Source organism: Alexandromys fortis, unplaced genomic scaffold, assembly GCF_014885135.2.
Source record: "Alexandromys fortis isolate MF-2015 unplaced genomic scaffold, M_Fortis_MF-2015_v1.1 scaffold_143, whole genome shotgun sequence".
Taxonomy (NCBI): Eukaryota; Metazoa; Chordata; class Mammalia; order Rodentia; family Cricetidae; genus Alexandromys; species Alexandromys fortis.
The window spans coordinates 192,556-214,806 of NW_026068044.1; the positions used below are offsets into that span (position 1 = coordinate 192,556).

Below are 22,251 nucleotides of genomic sequence, written 5' to 3' on the forward strand. Positions count from 1 at the left end.
TGTACCATAGCATACATGTGCCATAGCATGCATTGCCATAGCATGCGTGTCCCATAGCATGCGTGTGGAGGTCAGAGTGCAGCTTTCAGGCGTGGGTTCTCTCTTCTCCCATTGTTGGAGCAGGGTCTCTTGTTTCTTTCATGCCGTGTGCTCCGGGCTAGCTGGTCCTCCAGTTTCCAGGAAGTTCTGTTTCTGCCTCTCATGCTGCTGTAGGAGTTCTGGGATGCTATGGCGTCTGCCCCTTAAAATGTGGTTTCCAAGGCTGGGATTCAGGCTGTCACGCTCGGATAGCAAGCACTGTTATTCACTGAACCATCCTGCTACCGCTTTGGACTTTGTTTTTTAAAGACAGTCTCTTGCTATGTATCCCTTGTTGGCCAGGTGCTTCCAATGGAGCCCAGGTTAGCCTTGAACTCACTGCAGTTCTCCTGCCTCACACTTCCAAAGGCTGAGAGCATAGGTTAAACGCAGCACATCTAGATGGTGAATTTTTAGAGTTTAAAATCTCAATGAGTAGATTCTCCAGCTTCAGTACGTGGCTGGAAGATCCAACCCATGACCCACAGGCCACATGCGACTGGCCCAAAATAGCTACAAATATGGCCCAACACATAACTGTAAACTTAAAACGTGATTTGTGTGTGTGTGTGTGTGATTTTGTATGCGATGTATGTGCATGTATGCATGTGTGTGGAAGTCAGAGGGCTCCACCTTTCGCTTTTTAAGGATTTGATATATGTGTGGGCGGGTGTGTGCACATGAGTGTGGGTGCCCACAGAAGCTAGCAGCATTGGTGTCTGGGGCTGGGCTACAGGCAGCTGTGAGCCTCCCACTCAAGGTGCTGGAAACTGAATTTGTGTCTTCTGCACGGGCACCCTGTGCTCTTAACCAAGGCGTCGCTCCATCCTTCTACCATATTTTTTGAGGCAGAGTCTCTCTGAGCCTGGAACTCAGTTTCTAGTAGGTGTTGAATTCTGCCTGGGTGAGAAGAGTGGGCACTGAAGAGTCCGTGGCTGAGAATTAGGAAGGCTTTGCTGACTTCCCACAGCCAGACCTGGAAGGCAGACCTAGCAGTAACAGCGAGGGTCACCTTCTCAAAGTCTTTCTGTGACTAGGCACCACCCAGCCTCAGGTGCATGGCTGATACCTGCCTGCCGGGAGCTCAGCCCCACTGTCCCCAGGGTATGGAGGCAGCAGACAACAGCCTAGACTCCTGTGGGTGGATGGTGTCAGCTCAGCGGAAGACAGCACCATAGCCCTGCAGCCTCCTAAGGAGAGCCTTGTCTTAGTAAAGCTGACACTGGCTTCTAATCAGCACCCCTCCACCCCTCTTTGAGACAGTCTTACTCTCTATCCAGCCTCTGTTTATAGCCTCAGACTCATAACAATTCTCCTGCCTCAGCTTCCTAAGTGCTGAGATAAAAGCCACGAGCCACCATTTAAAACTCAGCAGAGCTTTGAAGGACAAGGCGGGGCCACCCAGGGAGTGAACCCTCCACTTCTCTCCCACCTTCCTGGGGCCACCTGTTTGCAGGTAGGCCTGGTGCCCTGGTGGCTTAGTGTTCCTTACACTCCCTCCTCAGGTGATAACCCTGGCTTACTTTCTGAATGAGAAATGGGTGATTCAGCAGGGTTCTCTCTAGCTGACGGGAGGGCTGCTCAGCTGTTGCTCGGATTTGGTAATAAATATCTGTGGAAACACCACGTGGCACTGGGCTGAGCCCAAGCTGGATCAGAACCAGCTTTTTCACCGTTATCTCCCTATGAGGAGGTGACAGTTTCCCAGCATGCAGCTCGGCTCAACCCTAAAGCCCTGACTTACCCAAGATGAATCGGAGGCATTTGCTCAGACAATATCTTAGATGTTTTTGACTTGTTATGGCGTGTCTGGTGTTGAGACCTAAATTAAAAAGCTATCATGGTTCTGTGTGCTCAGACCACTCAGTAGGACCCTAGGATGGCAGTGACTTGTGGGTAGAATTAGGGTTCCTGGGTGAAGTGTCGTAACTCCCATACTTGGAGAACCTCCATCTCTGTCGTGGTTGTTCATAGCTAATCAAGGGTTATGCCATGGGGGTTCACTCTGCGGGCCTGGAGACATTTTAACTCTGGTGTTCTCACTTCTTAGCAGAGGAACCCTCAGAATCACCCCCGCCATCGTCTGAGAAGACCCCACTAGAACCCACCGGACCTTCAGAGGACGCCCCCACTGAGCCACCCCACCTGACCCCGCTGCCAGAGGACCCTGCCAGACCGCCACAGACAGGCCAGCGGCCGATACTGCCCCAGAAGCCCCTGCAACCACCACCTTTGCCTGCCTGGCCTCGCCGCCCAGGGCTGCCCTTCCTGCCTGGCTCTAGTGGGGCCAGCATGGAGACCGGAGAAGCTGGGCCTCCAGGCAGGATGGGCGTGTCCGGAAGGGGCCTGCCCCAGGGAGTGGACGGACAGATGGGGCAGGGGCCCATCCCTAGCTCAGAAGGCTATGCAGGGGCACCAGGTGAGTCTGCCCTTCAGAAGGCCTGCAATGGCGGACTGCTCTAACCTACGCCTGGTGCTGTGTGTGTGCACTGTGGGTCTAGAGTTCCACCTTTGGGGTAAAGTTCAGAAGGGTAGCTTCCAAGGACACTAGAGTTTGGAGGAACCACATTTTTTCTGATCTGACATGTAGATACTGAGAACTGTTGTTCCTTTTGGAAACTACAGCTCCCAGATTCCTCCTGGATTACGGACACCTGTGTGTGCGCGCACGCGGGCGCGCACAGGTGCAGGACATTTCTCCCAGATACCCTTGTGCTTCTCGTTAAAAAGCGAGCTTCCACGAGGTCTCGCTCTCTCTTGCCCCTTACCCTTGTGTGTCTTGCACACCTGTCCCTTATCGTCCCCCCCCCATTAAAGTGCACCCACGTGGGAGCCGCGTGTCTGTGTCTTCTCCTTTCGTGCGTGTCTTGTCTGTCCTGTGTTTGTCTACACACACACCCGCTTTAAAAGAATAATAAGAACAACTCAGGACGGCAAGAGAAATAAAAATATAACTGTCCCCGTCGTGGGTGAGAGCCATGACTTAGCCCGAGTCAGTCCCTAAAGCCATCTCGGTCTGCGGCCGTCCCAGCCGCACTCAAGGTACATCTGTGTCCCAAGCACACCTACTGGGGACCATGGTTGGCTCCTCCCAGTGATCTGATACACCAATAACTGGTTTAGGACCATGGCTGTTTGGTAAGCTGGGACACTGGGGAGGAGACACCTGCTCTTAGTCACCATGGCTGTGGCCATCACAGCTGCTTTTTCTAGGAGTCCATCGTGTTTCTGTTCCGGGGATGCTTATGTTCTTTTGGGCCGTTTGCACATCTGTCCCACCACACTTGTACGCACACACCTAATGAATGCTGTGTGTGTCCTGAGGAAGGTGCACGAGGCTGCCGGTGGTGTCCTTGCCTTAGGCTGGCACTGCTGTCTGAGTGTGAGCTGGCAGGTGAAGAAGCCGTCTCTGACCTTGTGTCCTTGCTCTGTTTCTTTAGTGACCGAGGCCCAATTTGAGCACTTAGGTGAAGGGAGCATTCTGTAAAATACCAGTTCAGGATTTAACACTTTTCACTCTCTTGTGTTTCAGGCTACCCCAAGTCACCTCCTGTAGCTACCCCAGGTATGTCCTGATTAGAACTGTTTTCCTTGGTGCTCTCTGCCCTGCACTTACTGCCTTCTTCCCTCAGCACTGCAGGCTTGGGTGAAGCCTAGAGCCTAGCCCTTCCACACCCAACAGCCCTGAGGTCCTGGCCTCTAGGGACTAAAACCCTAGAGAGGCTCGGAGGAGGGAGTTTTCCTCCTACGCTGTCTCTGGTCATGTTTTCCGAGGGGAGCGCTGGGTGGGCTGGGCTGTGTGTGGTCTTGATGAGCTTTCTGGGGCCCAGGCTTTATTGGATCAGGCAAGCAACTCCCTAGACGATTCTAGACGATTCTCTTTATGTACCCAGCACCACTCCCGGGTGCGGCACACAGCAGGCTCACCTAAACACATACACACAGCCGCGCATTCTTCCTTACACAGAGATTCAGCTTTCTGTGTGTTCATATGAAGTGTCCACGTGCCTCATCCCTGTCCAGTTCAGCTTCTCTGTACTAGTTGTTGGTCTATCGAGGGCAGGCTCCGGACCTTTAACATAGCTTGTACCCCAATCTACATCAACACTTTCAGAAGACAGGCTGGTCCATGTGCTCTTGCCTCTCTCTGCCTAGGGGTGCCACTGCCTGCCCTGGTGTCCTTTTCAGCCGGTCTTACCCAGAAGCCTTTCCCCAGTGACGGAGGCGTCGTCCTCTTTAATAAGGTGCTGGTCAACGATGGAGGCGTATACAACCCCGCCACTGGTGAGTGCACGGGGGGGGGGGGGGGGGCTTCCGGCTTACTTTATCCGGATGCAGGTACCCCCACCTCATCCTGTGTTGGTCCCCTGAGGCTGCTCTGTCACCGAACCTCCAGCTCCTGGGCTGCAGGTGCCGGTGTGTGATGAGGCTTCTGGCCATGGGTGAATAGCACCTGTATCCAAGAGGCTGCATCTTCTAGATGAGGAGAGTTAACCTGGCCTCCTAGGGCTGGGAGGTTCAGTATCTGCCTCTTCTTGGGTTAGGCACATTTTATTCTCATCAGCTGTCTCATGAATGGGGTCCAGCAGCCTAGCTTTTGGGTATACGCAATGAGGAGAAATGCCCCAAGAGACAGCCAGGGTTTAGGAAGATGGTTTTTAACATGGCAAGGGCTGGGTCTTGGGCCCAAGTCTTCAGGAAAGCACATGCCATTGTACACGGCAGAGCAGGAATGTTGGTGGAACTGGCTGCCTGTCCCAGCAGGGTCAAGGCTGGTTTGTCTTCTAGCCTTCTGCTATGGTTAGATGAGGAGAATCACACTACTCCAAGTCCCGGGTTATTGGAGCTTTCGTTCTGGTCGTTACAAGCTTAGGACAGTGGGCTATGAAATGAGGACCACGCCAGCATGCGCTGAGTGGCCCGAGTCTGTGGGTGCAGCGGGAGAGCCGCACCCGGGTTCATTTTACTGAAAAACAGGTGCGGCTGGGTGGCACCATCTCCCAAGCAACAAGCCTTCTACTAGTCTGGTGACTAACTATCCTGATTTGTCCAGGACTTTGGGTGCTAAAAGCCAGGGGCAATTAGAGGCAAATTGAAGTGGCCTCGTATCGTGAATGGGCGGCGAAGGCACCAGATGGGCTCACGCTCACCTGTCTGCCTGCCTTTTCCTAGGGATCTTCACGGCACCGTATGATGGGCGCTACTTGATCACGGCCACCCTCACCCCCGAGAGAGATGCCTACGTGGAGGCAGTACTGTCTGTTTCCAACGCCAGCGTTGCCCAGCTGCATACAGCCGGGTACAGGAGAGAGTTCCTGGAGTACCACCGTCCCCCTGGGGCTGTGCACACCTGCGGGGGCCCAGGCGCCTTCCACCTCATCGTGCACTTGAAGGCAGGGGATGGGGTCAATGTTGTGGTGACCGGGGGCAGGCTGGCTCACACAGACTTTGATGAAATGTACTCCACCTTCAGTGGTGTTTTCCTGTATCCTTTCCTTTCCCACCTCTAGGGAGGTCAAGGGAGGAAGGTTGTAAAAATTCCAAAGCTTTAATATATTCAGTGTGTGTCACTGGTGCCCGCCCCACCTGCCCCCAGAATAAAGGTCTTCCCTCACTGTAGAGACTGCCACCCCTCAGGCATTTCCAGACAGCCTTGGAAGTGACACATGATTAAGGAGGCCCCCATTTTTCTGGAACTCTAACTGGGCAACCAGAAGACTTGGCAAGTCCCTTTGGCTGAAAGCCGGCTTCTCCTGGACTGGGCCTATGTGGTGCTACCTGTGGAGGCTGCAGCTGCTCCCCAACTGGGCAGGGCCTGCTGCAGCTGGACAACCTGTAGCTGGCCTTCCCTGGAAGACACTGGAGTGGGTGCCTCTCCCTATGCTGCACATAGAGTTTGAACACTGAAGTGCTGAAGGGGCCTGGGCCCAGAGTGGAATCTGGGCTACCCCACACTCGGCTTGTTACCGCCTGGGACTCATCTCTCATCACCTGGGCCCTGCTACAAAGGGGGATGCAACAGACATTATTTATGAAGCTTGTTGGGCTCCTTAAATGACATGTACGATATAAGTGCAAAGACAGGGAGCGTCAATAAAGATGTCACTATCACCTCATGTTCCTCTTCTGTATCTCAGACCTTATGGACTGGGGCGGGGGGGGAAAGCAACCTAGAAAACTTTTTATGGCTGTAAAAAGTAATCTTGTGTGTGAATTAATTCCAGCCTTTAAACTCCTACCTCCTGGCTTCCAGGCTGTGCACATTTGGGTTCTGATTTTGGCTGGTAAACAGGGACCAGGTGTTCTTGAAGGTCAGGGCCTACTGCAGTCCTGGAGCTGAAGAGGGGACTTTTAGGGGAAGTGGTCTGCTTACAGGCGGACGAAACTGCCTCCACTGCGCAGCTCACTGGCAGACACAGCACTGTGGACTCGAGTTCCTAAGCAACACAAGCCCCGATATAAGCCAGATGGCCGACTGGAAGCTGAGCTCATCTGAGAGGACAGGCACACGGGTCTAGGGAGGCCTAGCATCATGGTCCTCTCCCAGCAGCCCACAAAGCTCGAGGTACATATGGGACAGTCAGCTCGGCGGCTTTTGCTAACCAGCTTTGGGGAAAGCTTGTTGATGAACCAGCACCCGCAGGGAAAGGCAACTCCCCCAGGTCCCTCGTAGACAATACAGACAGGGAAACCAGGGTGTCAACAGTTGTATTCTTAGCCCAGTTGGCAGAAGAGGCCAATGCTATAAAAATGCCTTGGGTTTCACGGGTTGTTGGAAGGACGGGCCTGGACTGCAGTTTTTAGAGCTCTCCCTGTTTCTACAGCTGGGGAGTTGGCTACAGAGTATCCTTGCCGGTCCTAGCAATGACTAATGGAAAAACCCACAGCAGCCGTGTTTTTCAGGAAAACCCGGCTGGTGCGCGGGCTTTGGCCCTTTCCTCTCACACTCTTCTTTGATCTTGTTCAGTGCCAAACTGGCCAAGTGCTCAGCGGCCCAAGGCAGGGACCCGACACTAGGCGCATGGCCACTGTATGCTCCGCTCCCACACAGGTCTCTAGAGCATCAACTAGAGCTCGGCCCGCCTGTGTGTGTGTGTGTGTGACTTACCTTCCTGGACCCAACAGGCAAAGTGGAGCGAGCCCATACTCGCTGCAGGACAAAAGGGAATGAAAGCCAGACGCAGCCCATGAAGGGTAGAACCTATCTTTTTTTTGGAGATGCCTGTCTGTGGGAGGAGAGTTTGGAGCAGCCCCCCTAAGTCACCACACCCCTCAAGTCATGTGCCCATGAGTCATTGGTAGACACTGAACTGAAGTACTTAGGCTTATGGTTTTAATGGCCTATAAGACATTTTGAGAGTCTAGTTGTTACTTAGCTGGTCAAGCAATCCTCCCCAGCAGGGACTGGCAACACCACACGGCCACCATGATCAGGGTACAACTTGTAAAAGTCAAAGAGTTCTTGATTACTGAGAAAAAGGACAGTATTTACTATCGGCTGGGGCATTCTGCCGGACATGCGCACCACCAAACGGGAGGACCGCAAGTCTGCTCCGGGCGATTCTAGATCATTCCCGCTGACAAGCATTCTGTTTTCCCCACATCTGCAGCACATGGACCCTGTCCGCCTGCTAAACGTACACCTGTTTTCGTATGCCATCTTACGATGGGAAGGAGGGGCACTCACAGGTCTGCACAGAAGGGATGGACAGACCAGGTCCTCTGGGCTCCACACTCAGTACTTCAAACTGTCTGGGGAAAATGCCAGTTCTTTATAGTCAGACTCTTTCTAGGCCAAAGGATACTACCAGAAGACCTGCGGCTTCTCTCAGCCCAGCCTCGCATCCCAGGAAAGCAGCATCAAACACAGGGTTTTTATTACATGACCTGTGGCTGGAGGGGACAAGGACGCCACTCTTGTCATCGCCTATGTGACGTGGGTTGTGACATTCACTCTGTTGTCTGCTGGGAACGTCAGGACTGTAGCTGCCACATACCTCAAGAGGGGCTTATAAAAGGGGATACTGAAGGTTGAGTGGACCCCTAGGGGGCTCTGAAGGGCTGGTGTGCTAGCCACACTACAGGGGAAATGACATAGGAATCAATCACTATTCAGCAGAACCGACAAGGCAGAGACATCAGTTCCTGTGGATGGAGCTTCACTTCTGGAATCAGGGTTTACATGTGAGCAACAGGAAGAGGTTCCTCCTTTAGATAAAAACGCTATTCATATAGAACTGATAATTATAATTATCAATCTCTGGCACTAATACAGATAAGATGGTCAAACATCCTCTAAAGGAAAGAGCCCAATGCACTCGGTTTATGTTAGTTTATTATTGTAACATTTTGTTGTGAACATCAAACACTGCACCAAATATGAGCCATTCATCTGAAGACATCTTTACCGTGACTGAGGCACTGCGCTGGTGTTTACAATTACACAACCTAAACTGCTTAGTGATTATCAAATGTCACCAGCTGAACACAGTTATGAAAAGAGCGTCTTCCCTCTGCCTTCAAATCAAAATGAAAGGTTTTCACCTGGAAAGAGCACTGACTTCACCCGGTTTTAAATAAATCCCAGCATGCTCAGAAACAAGGTGTCCCAGAGCTACGCAATAACGCTGCAAGTTCCCTGCAGCAATCAACTGCAAGAGGAGAAGGTGTTCCTGTCGTCCTAACCGTTCCTTCAGCAGCACTGCAGCTTTAGTTTTGGGTCATCACAATAGTACGTTTCTTTCCAACTGAAACTATGCAGATGGGTTAGACCACAGGAAGTGCAGTCCTGATCACAGGGCTAAGTGTGCATCCTACACAGCCTGATGGAGGGAGAGCAGCCATCAGTTCTACTACAGTGCTTCAACACTGGAGTTAGAGTGAGCTGGAGGGCAGAGGGCAATGCCGACAGCGACTCCGAGGCCAATCTGCCAACAGTGCCCCGTCAGCATCACCTGCCACTGGCGACAAGGGAGATACTGCAACAAGCCATCTAAGGGTTTGTGTGCAAACACACTTGAGGGCATCTCTCTTTCACAGAAAGAACAAATGTCATTTGTAACAAATGGCAATGGATTTTCAGCACAAACCTAATACTTCAGAACACTACAGCAATAGTAATCATCTACTTTCAGCAAGAAGACTCCTTTAAATAAGGAAAAAGAGTTACATTCATTAGCCTAAATACCCACTGATCAATCCGGAGTGACAAGTGCAGGGCTAATGGAGGCGGGGGTGGGGGGTGGGGGAGGGGAGCAGCACAGGCCAGGAGCCCCACAACCTAAGCTGGGCCCTCGGAGAAGGCCCATGTGTCCAAAGAAAAGAGTTTGCCAAGGCAAGGAAACAGGCTGCTGAGGACAAACTGAAACTGTGAGGAAACATGGTGAGATTTTTCTGTACCACAGATTCTACTGAGCTCAGGGTAAGCGCACACAACTCTTACTCCATAAACCAAAGGGGGCTAAATCCCAGGCGGTGCCGAGACCTTGACAGCATCATCACGTGGCCACGTGGCTGCTCTACAAATCTTACTTCACTGCCTGGGAAGAATTTCACATAAACAACTGAGTTTCCTTACACCTAACACAAAGAACTCATGAAGGAGACACGGGCTATTTATAGTGAGGCCAGCACTGTGGAAGCCTGCATTGCCCCCTCTGCGAGCATTGCCCCCGGTGGTTCTGCCACCGACAACTACGTTCAAAGGGTTTTTCCTTCTGTTAAAGAATGTTACATGGTCGCTGCATTCAACTGCAATACTGAAACGAGGCAGGGACACTCGACTCTCCAATCTGGAAAATAACCCCCCCCCCCTTTCTAAGCCATCTGGGTGAAGCAAACTGAAACACTGTGACAGGGCCAGCCGTCCAGCCGCAGGGTGCAGGGCTGAAGTGGAACCATCTTTCCCTGCAGTGCCCGCTCTGCTCAGCCTTCATATCCACCGTCCGAGAGGGCTGTACCAAGAACCAGTGAAGGTCCCTGGGACGCCTTCCGCCAACACTTCTCTGGATGTTTGCACTGCAGTGACTGTCCACACCCTGTTCATCAGAGGCTGTGGAGAGTCCAGGACATAACTCTCCCTGTCACATCTGTCCTGACATTTGACAGTGCATGCTGCTGCCAAGAAAATGCAGGGGTACCCACATCCCCACGAGGCCTCATCTGCAGTATCAACTGTGTGAACTGGACGATGGGCTGGGGCTGCTGCCGCGGTGCTGGCTCTCCACAGGCGCTCCGTGGCCCTCTCTCCCATGCCTCCAGGGACTCATGGTTGAAGTCCAAATGACTGGTCAATGCTGCCTGCCAGCCAGGGGCTTTTCCCCTGGCAACTCTGAAGCCAGGAGACAGCGTCAGAGGAAAGGGTGACTCCCAGGACCCCGCGCAGCTGCCTTTCTACACTTGTGAGGCAAAGCTGCTGCCTTTTCTGTATTTCAAACAAATTTCTCACGATTATTCCAGATATAAAATGTGCACTTGTTCTTCTGGCTAGGGTAGAGCAGTAACTCAAACGGCTTCTTTCTCCCTGGGAAGCAGGCACAGGTGAGGAGATGATGATGCCAAGGTGCTCTCTCCTCAAAAGCCCACGCTGGTAGAGTTGGGATCATGGCGCTGCACACAGTTGCTGGGGGATGCCCATCTTGGCACATGAAGCAGGTGTCCTAGTTCAGTGACCAAGAGCAGAAGTGTCCCGAGGGGGACATGTACAGGTAGCCAGCAACACTAAGCAGACTTCTGGAGAAAGCCCTGGTTACAGAGAGAAATCATCAACTGAGCAGTGGAAATTTTAACTCTTTACTGTGTAGTAATGTGCTGGTTGTTCTTGTTCAGTTTCTGATTTCTGCCATTCTAAGTCTTGCAGCCGAGGGGCGCAGCACACAGCTCCACAGAAAGCATGTGAGGAAGCCCACGTGATGGAGCACAGGCTTGTACCTCAGGCTAAGGCCCTTAATCCTCTGTCCATGTGCTGAGTGGTGCCTGGGGAGGTGAAAGAGGGCAGCAGTACCAGCTTCGGGGACCCTGTCCCTGTTCTGGAAAGCAGGTTCCTGACTGCAGGCTCCGGGGTCTTCATCTGTAAGAAGCCAGTTACTTTCCCTGTTGGGAGGCAGGTGAGTGTCCCCACCCTGCCGTATAGGCTTCGTTCAAGCTAGGTCATCCAGGTCCACATCAGGGATTGGGTCTCGCCAGTAACAGAAGGAACTGAACTCTGGGCATGGAAAAGCAGAATTCTGTTCCTTACTGAGAAGTGGGAACACGTGTTCCACAAGCTCACTCAGCCTGTGATACCTGGAAGGAATCGGGAAGACATACAAGCTGTTATCTAACAACTCATGTTAAGCAAAGACATGGGTTGTGAGGCTGGCTATTCAGATTATACGAAAGGGCTGCTCAGCACTTACTCAGAGCTCGGCCCCATCCCAGAGTGCACACATTCCTGCTCAGCACTTACTCAGAGCTTGGCCCCATCCCAGAGTGCACACATTCCTGCTCAGCACTTACTCAGAGCTCGGCTCCATCCCAGGGTGCACACTGTCTTCACACATAAAATAACCAGAGACTCCCTAAGCCGCTACCTACAGAGAATGCTCACACAGGTACAGCTCTACTGCTCCTGGTTGGGCCCCGTCTCAGTTCTTATGTGTCCTCAGCTGTACATGGCTGTACACGAATGCACTTACGATGACTTGTTTCCTTTGGTCCTTTCTTGTATTAACTCCCCCTTCGGATTCACGGTGAATATCCTACAGTCTGGAACTCCGACTTGTGTGTAAGCATAGACATCCTGCAGAAGACACCAAAACTTAGCTGGCTCCTCCTAGGCCAGAACCACTACATGGGCTGAAGACGGGAAATCTTGAGACAGATCCACAAAGTGCACAGGGAGCCAGAAATGGGCAGCAAAGAGCAAATCAAGGTCCTCTGAGAATACTGCAGTAACACCTTTAGTAGTCCAGATACAGAGGACTCTCCTCCCCCAAAAGATGCAGTACACAAGGCAGTGTGAGAACTTGCATCATGGTTCTGGTGTGGACCAAGGGTATGGCTTCAGACCAGTCAGAACACAGGCAGAACTGCCTGAGGAAATAAATTCAAAGGGGTTTGGGGGTGGGGTGGGCTAGGATATCCTCTGCATACATTCTTGGGGCCAAAAGGTAACTATAGGACTTTCCCAACTTCTAGGGAAATTTGAGTAAGCCTGGCCTCTAGTGCAGATCCTGGCTACTCAAGCAGCTGAGGAAAGATTTCAAGTTCAAAGGCTGCCTAAGCTACAGAATGGGTAACTTACTGAAATCCTGTTTCAACAAAAAGTGTACAAAGGGACCAGAGGGGTATTCATGGCTGAGAGCACTTGCTGCTCTGCAGAGGGACCTGGGTTTGATTTCCAGCACCCACATGGTGGCTCACAACCACCTGTAACTCCAGTTCTAGGAGATCTGATGCCCTTTCTCTTCCACTGGCATCAGGCACACATGTGGTTCTCTCTATATATGTAGACAAAGCACTCATACACAAGAAATAAATGAAAACACACTCCAAAGACACTTACGTTAGGACGGTTTCCAAAGGCAGCGTAGAAGGGCTGCTTGGACGGGGCGAACAGGTTCTTAATATCATTCAGACACTCGATTTTGAACTTCTCTGGTTTCTTCTCTATCACTTCCCTAAAGAAGAGAAGATACAACCACCAATTCAAAACGGCAGTTTCTACCCGAGTCTGTTCTCAGGCAGACCTTCACCTTCACGCCACCCTATGTTCCTTAATAATCTGCAGGCACCATCAGCATTCTTCCTCTTTTGCTAGTCCATCCTGCGATGGAGTAATTGGGGAATAACATTTTCCCTTCATCATCTTAGAGCACTTCAGGGAGCCAACAAATGACAAAACACAGACACTCTACAGCCTGAGGGACCTGTTAGAGTTCTGTCTCCACCACTCCCCCAGCCCCCAGTGGAGGAGCCCAGCACGCCCACGGGAAAGCTACCTGTGGAAGGCAGAGAACAGACTGCTGGGAGACAGCATCAGAGGGCCTCGGGGCAAGATCGTGCCCTTGTCATTGACCCAGTGCAGATAGCCTCGGGTCATGTCGGCCATGCCGATGGCGCGTGCAGAACAGTATAGAAACTTGTAACCGTTCCTAAAAAAACAGACAAATACAAAAACAGCACAAACGCATACACAAACAATCTGGTTAGCCATGTCTTGTGGATACAGGAAAACTTTTTTTTTCCCTTTTAAAAGATCCAAATAAGTTCCTCTCTTTTACTTTGAAAATGAAATTACTGAATGCAGAAGGAAACCATGGACAAAACAGAAGCATATGCAAAACCAGATTGTGTTAAACTGCAGTGACTTGCACTGACTTAACACATGCTGCACCTAGCTCAGAAAGAGCCAGCGTGGACAAAACTGGACTATATGTAAGGTATTTGCTGTAAAGGATCTAAGGGGCCTTATTTAGTTTGTAGGTCACAAACCAATCTATAGGACAGGAGGCATAATTACACCTGAGTAACTGACATATTCTGACTTTCATAGTATGGTATTCTCAACTCAAGCTGAAGATGGAACTGTATCTCCAGATCAGTGGTACATGGACATGCTAGGATCCCAAAAAGGAAGGCATGGCTTCTCTTGAGGAACTGTTTTCCATGCATGCTTATGCTACCAGTAAATAAACCAGACATTAAAGTCAGCTCTCCTGATAAATCCTAGGAACAATAGTTAACAGTTCTGATGACCTAGGAAAGTTAGTGATTCCCAGAACTTAGCTGAATTATGGCAGGTAAAACGCAATAATAGGATACACAACACTTTTGAAAACAAAACCAAAAAATACCTAGCCATAAACACACAATGTATTCAGATCTATATTATTTTTCTCTAGTTCTTGGTCAAAACAGAACTGGGAAGAGGACACTCAGGAATGGGCACTCACTCATTGATGGAATGGTAGAGCTTCGCTATGCCCTGATGAGTCCAGTCTTTGCCCAGTTGTGGGAGAATCTGTCCCAAAGCATCAGACCTGGTAAGAGGGTAGAAACAGACACCAGAGACCAACATAGAGAGCTGAGCATTTTCATACTGGCTGCCAGAAAGCACCAGGTGGGGACACTGTCTCAAGGTGGTTTCACCTGACTTCATGTAAAGGCAGGGCAGCCCTGCAGTGACACACCCTGAGGTGCTCCCACAGGGGAGTTACAGGAACGCACTGTATTTTCAGAGATAATCCACTAGCACATCTTTTTTTCTCTCATTCCCTAAAATCTTAAACAGTTTGTCTTCACTGAATATTAGAATTTGGGGACCAAATGGCCAAATCTTTCCAAGTTAGATTTGAGAAATCATTTGTACGGTTCCACACACCTCCCCCTCACCCATAAAAGTGACGCCATTTGGGCTGTTTTCAGTATATCTCAGGGCATATGGTTTAAAAGACACTCTCATTATTGCAGGGTTCTGACTGCTACCCACAATATGCTCACGCTTACTTGGTTATTGTTCCATCAATGTCAGAAATGATGATTTTGTCATTCCAGTTCCACAGGTAGATGGTACCCGCACAACGACAGGTACCCTGATACTGGGTTGTAATACTGAATACAACGTCATTGGGGCCGTCGTGGAGCTTCAATTTTGCCTTTCATAAAAAGCACAACATTAAAGAAAGCTGAAAATCCATACTTTGGAGCAGAGTTTAACTCTTTACAATGAAACTCAGAGCATGCGGTTTCTCTGGTGTTAGCTAGCCCCGACTCATGCATGGTTATAATGTGAGGAGACACATTGCCTGAGTACTGTTTTCCAGTCCCAAGGATTTCCTGATACCCTATACAAAACAAAACCTCCCTATCGTCCATCACACCTAAAATCACTATTCACTGCCCTGATCACAGCCTCATGCTCAACTCAGGAAAACCATTTCATAGTACAACTGTGTCAAAGTGAGAGGGAAGAAATCGCATTTAAGATGTCACTGCTCTGCTGTTATGAACGCCAAGCAGCAGCAGCATGTGGTCCTGTGCTGAATGAGCAATAAGATTCACCAGAGAAACCTGCTAAAAATACCCATTCTTTGGTTCATTTCCAGAAACTGGGGCAGGTGTTCTATGTGGGGAGGAACCCAGGTCACACGCTCCTTGAGTGGTCCTAACTGCTCACCAGGACTCGGGGGTGCTGTTCTCCTACAGAAGCACTTATATAAGCACAACTCTACTGCATAATACTTACTATCTGATCCGAGGAGAGTCGGAGAGACTTCTTATATGAAGCTGTGCTACAGTGACTCAGTGTCTCCATGGAGATGGTTTCAACTTTGATTGTTTCTTCCAACTCCTGTGACCCCTCATCACTAGAAGAATCATTCTCTGCAGGCCTAATCAACAAACTAGTCACAAAGAGCCAGGCTACTGACAGATGAGAAGGCTTATAATTTAGGACAAGAAAATAAACAAGTGTTACACATCCATAAGCCAAGTCTCCACAAGACTGAGGCAGAAGGATCTGCTCAAGCTTTGGCTATAGTAAAACATCATGCAAAATGAGCATTCACTGGGCATAGCAGGAAATATTTCTAAATTTAGAAAATTCTCTCTATACTTCTTTTCCGAGAGAAAGTAAGGAGAGTGAGAAGATGAACCCCAGACTAGGGTTACCACTGTGGGAGTGAGGTCAAAGGACAGGGTTGGAATGTAAGCACACACAACACGACCGAGCCAACTCAAATGCCCAAATCCACCCTTCAGAAGCTTTTTAATATCCCTTCTGCCACCCGAAAAGCAGGGGAGTAGGGATACCAGCGGGGCAGTCCTGATTGTGTCCAGGATCCCTTCCCGAAGTTCTGCCTTTCCTAGTAGCCTGGCTCTGTGATGGGTGCAGTATTAGAAGCAACGCTGTGTATTTAAGTCCTGTAAACCGGGAAAGGCATTCTTTATCTACCAAGTGGCACTGGCAAGCCACTTACTGTCATGTCTTTCGATAGGAAAACGGTATTATGGCTAAAACTCAGCAGAATTGCCAAGATCAACTTTGATCTTACACCCAAGCAGGATTGCCCAAGTGCTGTGAGCTAGGAGAAAGGAAAGGGCACCCACCTGGCACTGGCTGGCTCCTCAGCACTGGAAGGTAGGTCATTTGTTGGTGGGACCTCAGATTTTCCCTCCTTGGTCTCTGGTAGCTGGACAGAAAGATGATAATGTCAGTGTACAATGTTTTCTCCAAACTTCGGCTGTAGTCCTTGCTAGGAAACAAAAACCTCCACCCATGAGTGCAAACTTGAGGAACTTTTTCCACTTAAAGTTGAAGGGCAGAAATCACACACTGCTTGTAAAAAGCTAGTCACAAAATATAACTGGCCCAATGGTCAGGTATCTGGTTGAGACATCTGGACTGCACCACGGAAGTAACTACTGGTGCCTTCTCCTGTCTGTCACCTGCAGAAGAGAGAAAGGCAGCCCGACCACACTGATATGGACATGAACTTGGTAAAGGCAAGACCACTCTCTATTATCTGAAAAACAACAGCCTTATTTTAGAAGGCTCTCTGGACAAACCTGCTCTCCTGCTACTTTGTTAAAAGGGACATTCTGCATGTTTGTATGTGGATTGTGCAGGATATAACCTCTGTTCACACCTGAGAGCTAACCAGGAAGCAGAAAGAGCAGTGTTCCGGAGTCAGACTCAAGTTCCTCCCCAGCTCCACCCTCACTACTCACAGGGCTCTGCCTACAAAGTCCAAGCTTCCTAAAAAACCAGCAGCTCAAACAACTGTAGAAAGCAGTGTAGCGAGCAGCATGGAGCCACATCTGATAATCAGCTCCTAATTATGCCTAAGACCTGACTTATGCCTGATCACGCAATGATCATCAGCTGCTTGCATATGCGTGGGCCTATGGGCAGTACCCACCTGGCAATCTGGGATTGGCAGCCCATGCCTACTTAAGGGCTGGGAGAGGTTTGCCCGGAGAGAGAGGTCAAAGAGAGGGAGGGAAAGAGAGAAGGAGAAGGAGAAAGATTACTGTGAATAAAGTCCTGAAAACTGCTGCAAGAAGAGCTCCGGGTGTTGCGTTTTCCTTGCTGGTGGAGGGTGGATGCGACAAAGCAGCAGCGTAGCACCTGCACGCAGCAATGCCTCAGAACTGTCATACAGTGCCCGTACCCTGCTTTTTATGAGTGGCAGAGAAAGAGCTGTGTTTACACAAATCAGTCATTACCTGTTTGGTCATGCTTTCTCTCTTACGCCAAAACCACCACCGACCAGATTTCTTTGGCATCTTGTCTTTAACCCAGGACTCAACCGTGGCCTGCAAACAGTCAGTGTGGGTCAGCACAGGAGATCTAGCAGTTGTAATCACCGACTCCTCACTACCATTCTCCTGTAGGACAGGGCCTTACTACAGAATGAGAGACGCTCTCCACAGCTCAAACCATCAAGTGCTCTCCACAGCTTAGGACGAAAGGCCATGCACTCCTTGGAAATGACAAGGCTCCAGGGCAGGTTTGTGTGAGGCCCAGTGGACCTCAGGGGTCTGCAAGCACACAGCCAGCTTCCACCTCTTATTCTTGGAATCTGCGGCTTTTATGATACAAAGTCTGACGAAGGAGTGATATCTTGTGGGTGAGCAGAAAGTTCTCTGTAACAGGCGTGCCAACTGCAATCTGATTCAGCCACATGAATGTCACCTTTCGGGAGCCCACTTCTTGCTGTTTCTCCCCATATTGAGAAGAATTTTTAACTGATGATGTAGTAAGACCGGGGACTGCACTCAGACCTTCTCACGTTCACGAAAGTGCTCTACCTCTGAGCACTCAGTCTGCAGCTCAGACACTGGGATACATAAATACGTAACAAAAATGGAGACAAGTGGCAGCCCAGGTGATTGCCTAGGATTTAGTGAATACGGCAGTTTGGATACTAAACTCAGAACCTTGACGAGAATGCAGTAATAGAGAATATAAACGTTTGGACTGTTGTATGTTAGACACTTTGAAGGAGACTTCAAATGCAGATCACTCACCTTAGGTAAACTCTTCTGGAATACTTGCAAGCTAAGGATCATGGGAGCAGCCAAAGCCCAGTTGTAGTAACTATGAGAAATAAAAATTGTGCAAACCCATCACACAGAGAGTCAGAAGCAAAAGCAGGGTTTGGGGGCAGGGCTGGAGCCTAGAGAGCGTCGGGGGACCAGAGGAAAAGTATAAGAATAATCTTATCAAATTGCTTATTCTTTCCAATAAAGAGATGAACGACTAAATTTTGTATTTATGGTTGTGAGCCTAGCCTTTAACGACTGAGCCATCTTTCCAGCCCTGAACGACTAAATTTTGAAGATCTGCTTTAAGCCAAACTTTTATGAGCCGAGAAGCAATAAGACTCATAAAACACAGAGACAGCATTTCACCAGCTCAGGTCAAAAGGTGAAGGTTCAGCCTCACTTGTAAATCATTGTGTTCTTGTTTGTGTGATGACAAATCTTACAGCAAGGAAAACAATGGCAGTTGGAAACTTTGGAGTACTTAGCAACAATCAAGGCAACGGTGCTTACCGGTTATATATCCGTATTACAAGGTTCGGGTTGTCGATAAGGCCAGGGTTTTCTGCAAACTCATGGTAAGTGATGATATGCTCCATGAACTTTTCTGCAAAGTAAAGCAGCCATCAGCATGTGAGAGGCACAGATCTCTAGACAGTCACAGCACTCAGCACGTGAGAGGCACAGATCTTTGGACGGTCACAGCACTCAGCACTAAAGGACTTGTGGGCTTAAAAAAAGGCTTTTAGAGGAAACTATGTTTTCCCCGTTTATCAAGACACTTTCATAATTTTAGGACTCAAACTAAACCCCAAATCAAAGTATAAAAACCCCCACCCCCTTTCTAACACTCCGTGAACTCTGCTGCCATCTGAAGCAGTTCTGGGGAGAGGAGACAAAGGGCTGCGCTAATATGATGTGCCAGTCACAGAAGGAGGGCTGTCTTCCAGGAAAAGCCATTACAGGTAGGGGCCAAACTCAGAAAAGTTGTAACTTAAAGTGAATACAAAGTGGGTAAGGGCAGGACAACTGAGGGGTCACATCTGCCTGGACTACAAAGGTCAACCCAGGCAAGTTGTTCAGTGCTGTCCACACTACAATAGCAGGGGATCAGGTGGAGCTAGTGGTGCACTGGCAGTTAACTCTTAACACAGGAGGTGGGGAGCAAAGGCTGCAAGAACATGGGGCGGACGTCCCTCAGGCCTGGGACAGAAGGCAGTCAGACTGGTGTCAGTGGACAGACACAGCCCCACAGCTTCAGTCTTCCCTTGTTGAGTCCTGAGCTCGTCAGGAAGGCAGCTAGGCACTCCCCACGGACGGGTTCTTCAGCAGTTTCACACACACGCAAGATCAATTTCCGAGTGTGAAATAAGTCTCACAATAGAGGTCCTCACGGAACTACCCCCCACACACAAAGGCCCTGTGAGACAAGGCCTTATGGAAAGGTACCCACACGCACACAAAGCCAGTCAAGAATTTATGGTAACTCAAAGTAGATTTCATTAATATCTTCCCCTCATGCCAGTAATTTACTGAACAGAGGTCTGGGCACAAATCAAGCGATGACCAGGCTTGCCCTTCTGTGGTGAAGACAGGCATGGCTGTCCAGCATACCTTTAGAAATCTCTCCATTCTCACTGAGGCCTCCACAGAGGGAGAGGGTAACATCAGGCAAGTCCATGGCAGAGTCTGAGAGGCACTCGGTGCCACTGTCTGCAGCTGCACTTCCCACAGACTGTGGGGACTGAGAGCCAGAGAATGTGTCGGATTCAGGCCATTGCCGGGAGCCAGGATCGGTGTCACTGTGGCAGACAGAAGGAAGGGGAACTAAGGATTTATTCCATTTTTGGCGTAATACATGGTCCTCTAGAATCCTACGAGGAACAGATGGGAAATCAAACGTAACTTCTGGGGTGTATGAGTGCATGATGTATGCATGTAAGTACGGGGTAACAAACACACATGAAAAGGCCGGAGTATGGGGTTCAGCCAGGTGTTCTCTATCACTCTGAGACAGACTTACCTGCTGTAAACAGGTAAGTTCAGGCTCCCTGAACTGCAACTTGCCATTTGGGCCAGGCTGGTCAACGCCAGAGCTCCTGGGACCTACCTGTCTCCACCACTCAAGGCTGGAGTCAGAGGTACATAAAGTGCTATGTCCTGTTTATGGGGGGGGGCTGGGGATCTGAACTTGGGCTCTTATGGTTCTCATAGTGAACTGCTCTTATCCACCAAGCCATCTTCCCAGTGACCCTGCTCCACAGCTTTTTAAAGTAGAGTTTAAAAATAGCCGGGTGGCAGTGTGCACGCAGCACTCAGGAGGCAGAGGCAGGCGATCTCTGTGAGTTCAAGACCAGCCTGGTCTACAAGAGCTAGTTCCAGGACAGGAACCAAAGCTACAGAGAAACCCTGTCTCGAAAAACAAACACAAAACAACAAAAACCTCACATTATAAATGGCAGCAGCAGGAACCTGAGAACTAAGAAATTAACTACAAATGTAGTAAACACTTCTCGTGGGGCCAGTGTTTCAACTGGGGCCTTCCTGACTGCAACTAAGGGGTAAGAGAGTTAAAAGCACTTACTCAAATTGCCACAATGAAATAACAGGACAGTTAAGAAAAATCTGACATTTGGAAGCCCTTTGATCACTGCATTCCAAGAAAAAGGGCATGGTAATATACAGTCTGTAGAAAATTACTAAGTCCAAAGCTGTGTTCTGAAAACAAAACCCAAGGCTTTCCTAAATTCATCTTAATACTATCCCAAACTAGCCTAATTTAAAAGCAAAAACCCTCAAGGACAAAGTACTCAGGAGGCCGGACCCTCTAGAACAATGCAGACTGTCTGTACAGCAGCGAGGCCTGGACCTCACTACTCTTATTTCTGAGACAAGGTACAGAAAGCTTGGTGCCGGGAGGAGTGCACACTGGGCGTTTGGAACGGAGCTTAAATGTGAAGTAAGGAGATGGCACGTCACGTTTCTCGGTCACAGTGGAAACTACTCTAATATTGGAGATGCTCGGATTGCTCACCTAGAAGCCAGCTCTCCCTCCTTTTTTTAGTTCTGGGGGTTGAACCCAGGAGCCTCATGTGTGGCGAGGCAGGCACTCGGCTGCTAAGAGACATCACCAACCCAAGAAGCCAGGGTCTTTCACCAAACATGACACACCTGGTGACATGAACGTGTACTTCTGGAACCATCTAAGGGCTGAGGAGCAGGCGGCAGCAGAGTGTAGACACGCAGGCATGTTCTCATGGGAAGTCGCTTATGTTTGGGGAATTTCCTCTTACTAGCAATGGGCACCTTTAAACTAAGAGGAAACTGACAGAGAGGTGGTCTCCTCACAAGAGCCACGCCCACTGAGATACGGAAGTGGGAGACGGCGGTCTCACATCCTCCTGTCCCCATCTGTTCCTCTGTAGAGCCCGAGACAGAGGAAGGCCTGGGTGTGGGCCTCCCAACACTAGTGACGGAACACTAGCCCAACAGTAAGACATGGAGCTTTATCAGTGACGGCAGCTGGTGTCATCCAGCCAGAAGGGCATGTCAACATGAGGGCTGCCTTCTGACTCAGCATGCTGCCAAACCCACAGGAATGACGGGACACGTGTGGACATCAGCTGTATAAGTTATGACTATTTAGTAATATAGAGTGACAATCACAACAGAGCACACTCGTATGCAGTCAAAGAGCCTATGACATGCCCCAGTTTTCAGTCCTTCCGCTACATGTGGCTAATCAACAGCAAAACTATAACCAAGTTCCACTGCATTAGTGACTATTTCCTTTCTTTGAGACGTGGTTTTCTATTATGTAACTCCCGCTGGCTGCCCTGAAACTCCTTATGTAGACCAAGCTGTCCTCTAACTCACAGAAATCTACTTGCTTCTGCCTCCTGAGTGCTGGGTTAAACTGAAGTGTGTGCCAGCATGCCTGGCCTTGCTCCCTATTTTTTAATAGGGATATTTAAAAAAATCCAATATAAAACTAAAGTAAAAGGACTGGGAAATGAAAGTCATAATTCTAACAGATCACATTTTAATTTTTTTCTACCCTTAAAAAAACTGGACCAATTTCAATTTTTTCATCTATAAAAACCCATTACTTCAAATAAAGTATGTGGGTATTTTAAGATAGTCTAC

General features: G+C 49.5%; 2 protein-coding genes across 5 annotated transcripts in view; one reads left to right on the forward strand and one right to left on the reverse strand.

The window, feature by feature from the left end:
* Positions 1-6,194, forward strand: part of Emilin2 (elastin microfibril interfacer 2) — a 45,059-nt gene extending 38,865 nt beyond the window's left edge. Inside the window, exons 5-8 of one of the 2 annotated variants that reach the window (XM_050166233.1) lie at positions 2,132-2,497; positions 3,611-3,643; positions 4,234-4,362; positions 5,251-6,194. In XM_050166233.1, the coding sequence (XP_050022190.1) occupies positions 2,132-2,497; positions 3,611-3,643; positions 4,234-4,362; positions 5,251-5,588 (866 nt within the window). In that variant the 3' untranslated portion in view covers positions 5,589-6,194. Of the gene's footprint in view, positions 1-2,128; positions 2,498-3,610; positions 3,644-4,233; positions 4,363-5,250 lie in introns of both variants that reach the window. The other variant, XM_050166232.1, reaches the window with a different exon arrangement.
* A 2,201-nt stretch (positions 6,195-8,395) lies between these two features.
* Positions 8,396-22,251, reverse strand: part of Lpin2 (lipin 2) — a 64,941-nt gene continuing 51,085 nt past the window's right edge. For all 3 annotated transcript variants that reach the window (XM_050166192.1, XM_050166194.1, XM_050166191.1), the window contains exons 9-20: positions 19,720-19,907; positions 18,619-18,712; positions 18,091-18,160; positions 17,287-17,376; positions 16,168-16,250; positions 15,305-15,449; positions 14,566-14,714; positions 14,013-14,099; positions 13,059-13,211; positions 12,623-12,737; positions 11,754-11,857; positions 8,396-11,361 (exon numbers count right to left, since the gene is read on the reverse strand). In XM_050166192.1, coding sequence (XP_050022149.1) covers positions 11,217-11,361; positions 11,754-11,857; positions 12,623-12,737; positions 13,059-13,211; positions 14,013-14,099; positions 14,566-14,714; positions 15,305-15,449; positions 16,168-16,250; positions 17,287-17,376; positions 18,091-18,160; positions 18,619-18,712; positions 19,720-19,907 — 1,423 coding nt within the window. In that variant the 3' untranslated portion in view covers positions 8,396-11,216. The remainder of the gene's footprint in view (positions 11,362-11,753; positions 11,858-12,622; positions 12,738-13,058; positions 13,212-14,012; positions 14,100-14,565; positions 14,715-15,304; positions 15,450-16,167; positions 16,251-17,286; positions 17,377-18,090; positions 18,161-18,618; positions 18,713-19,719; positions 19,908-22,251) is intronic.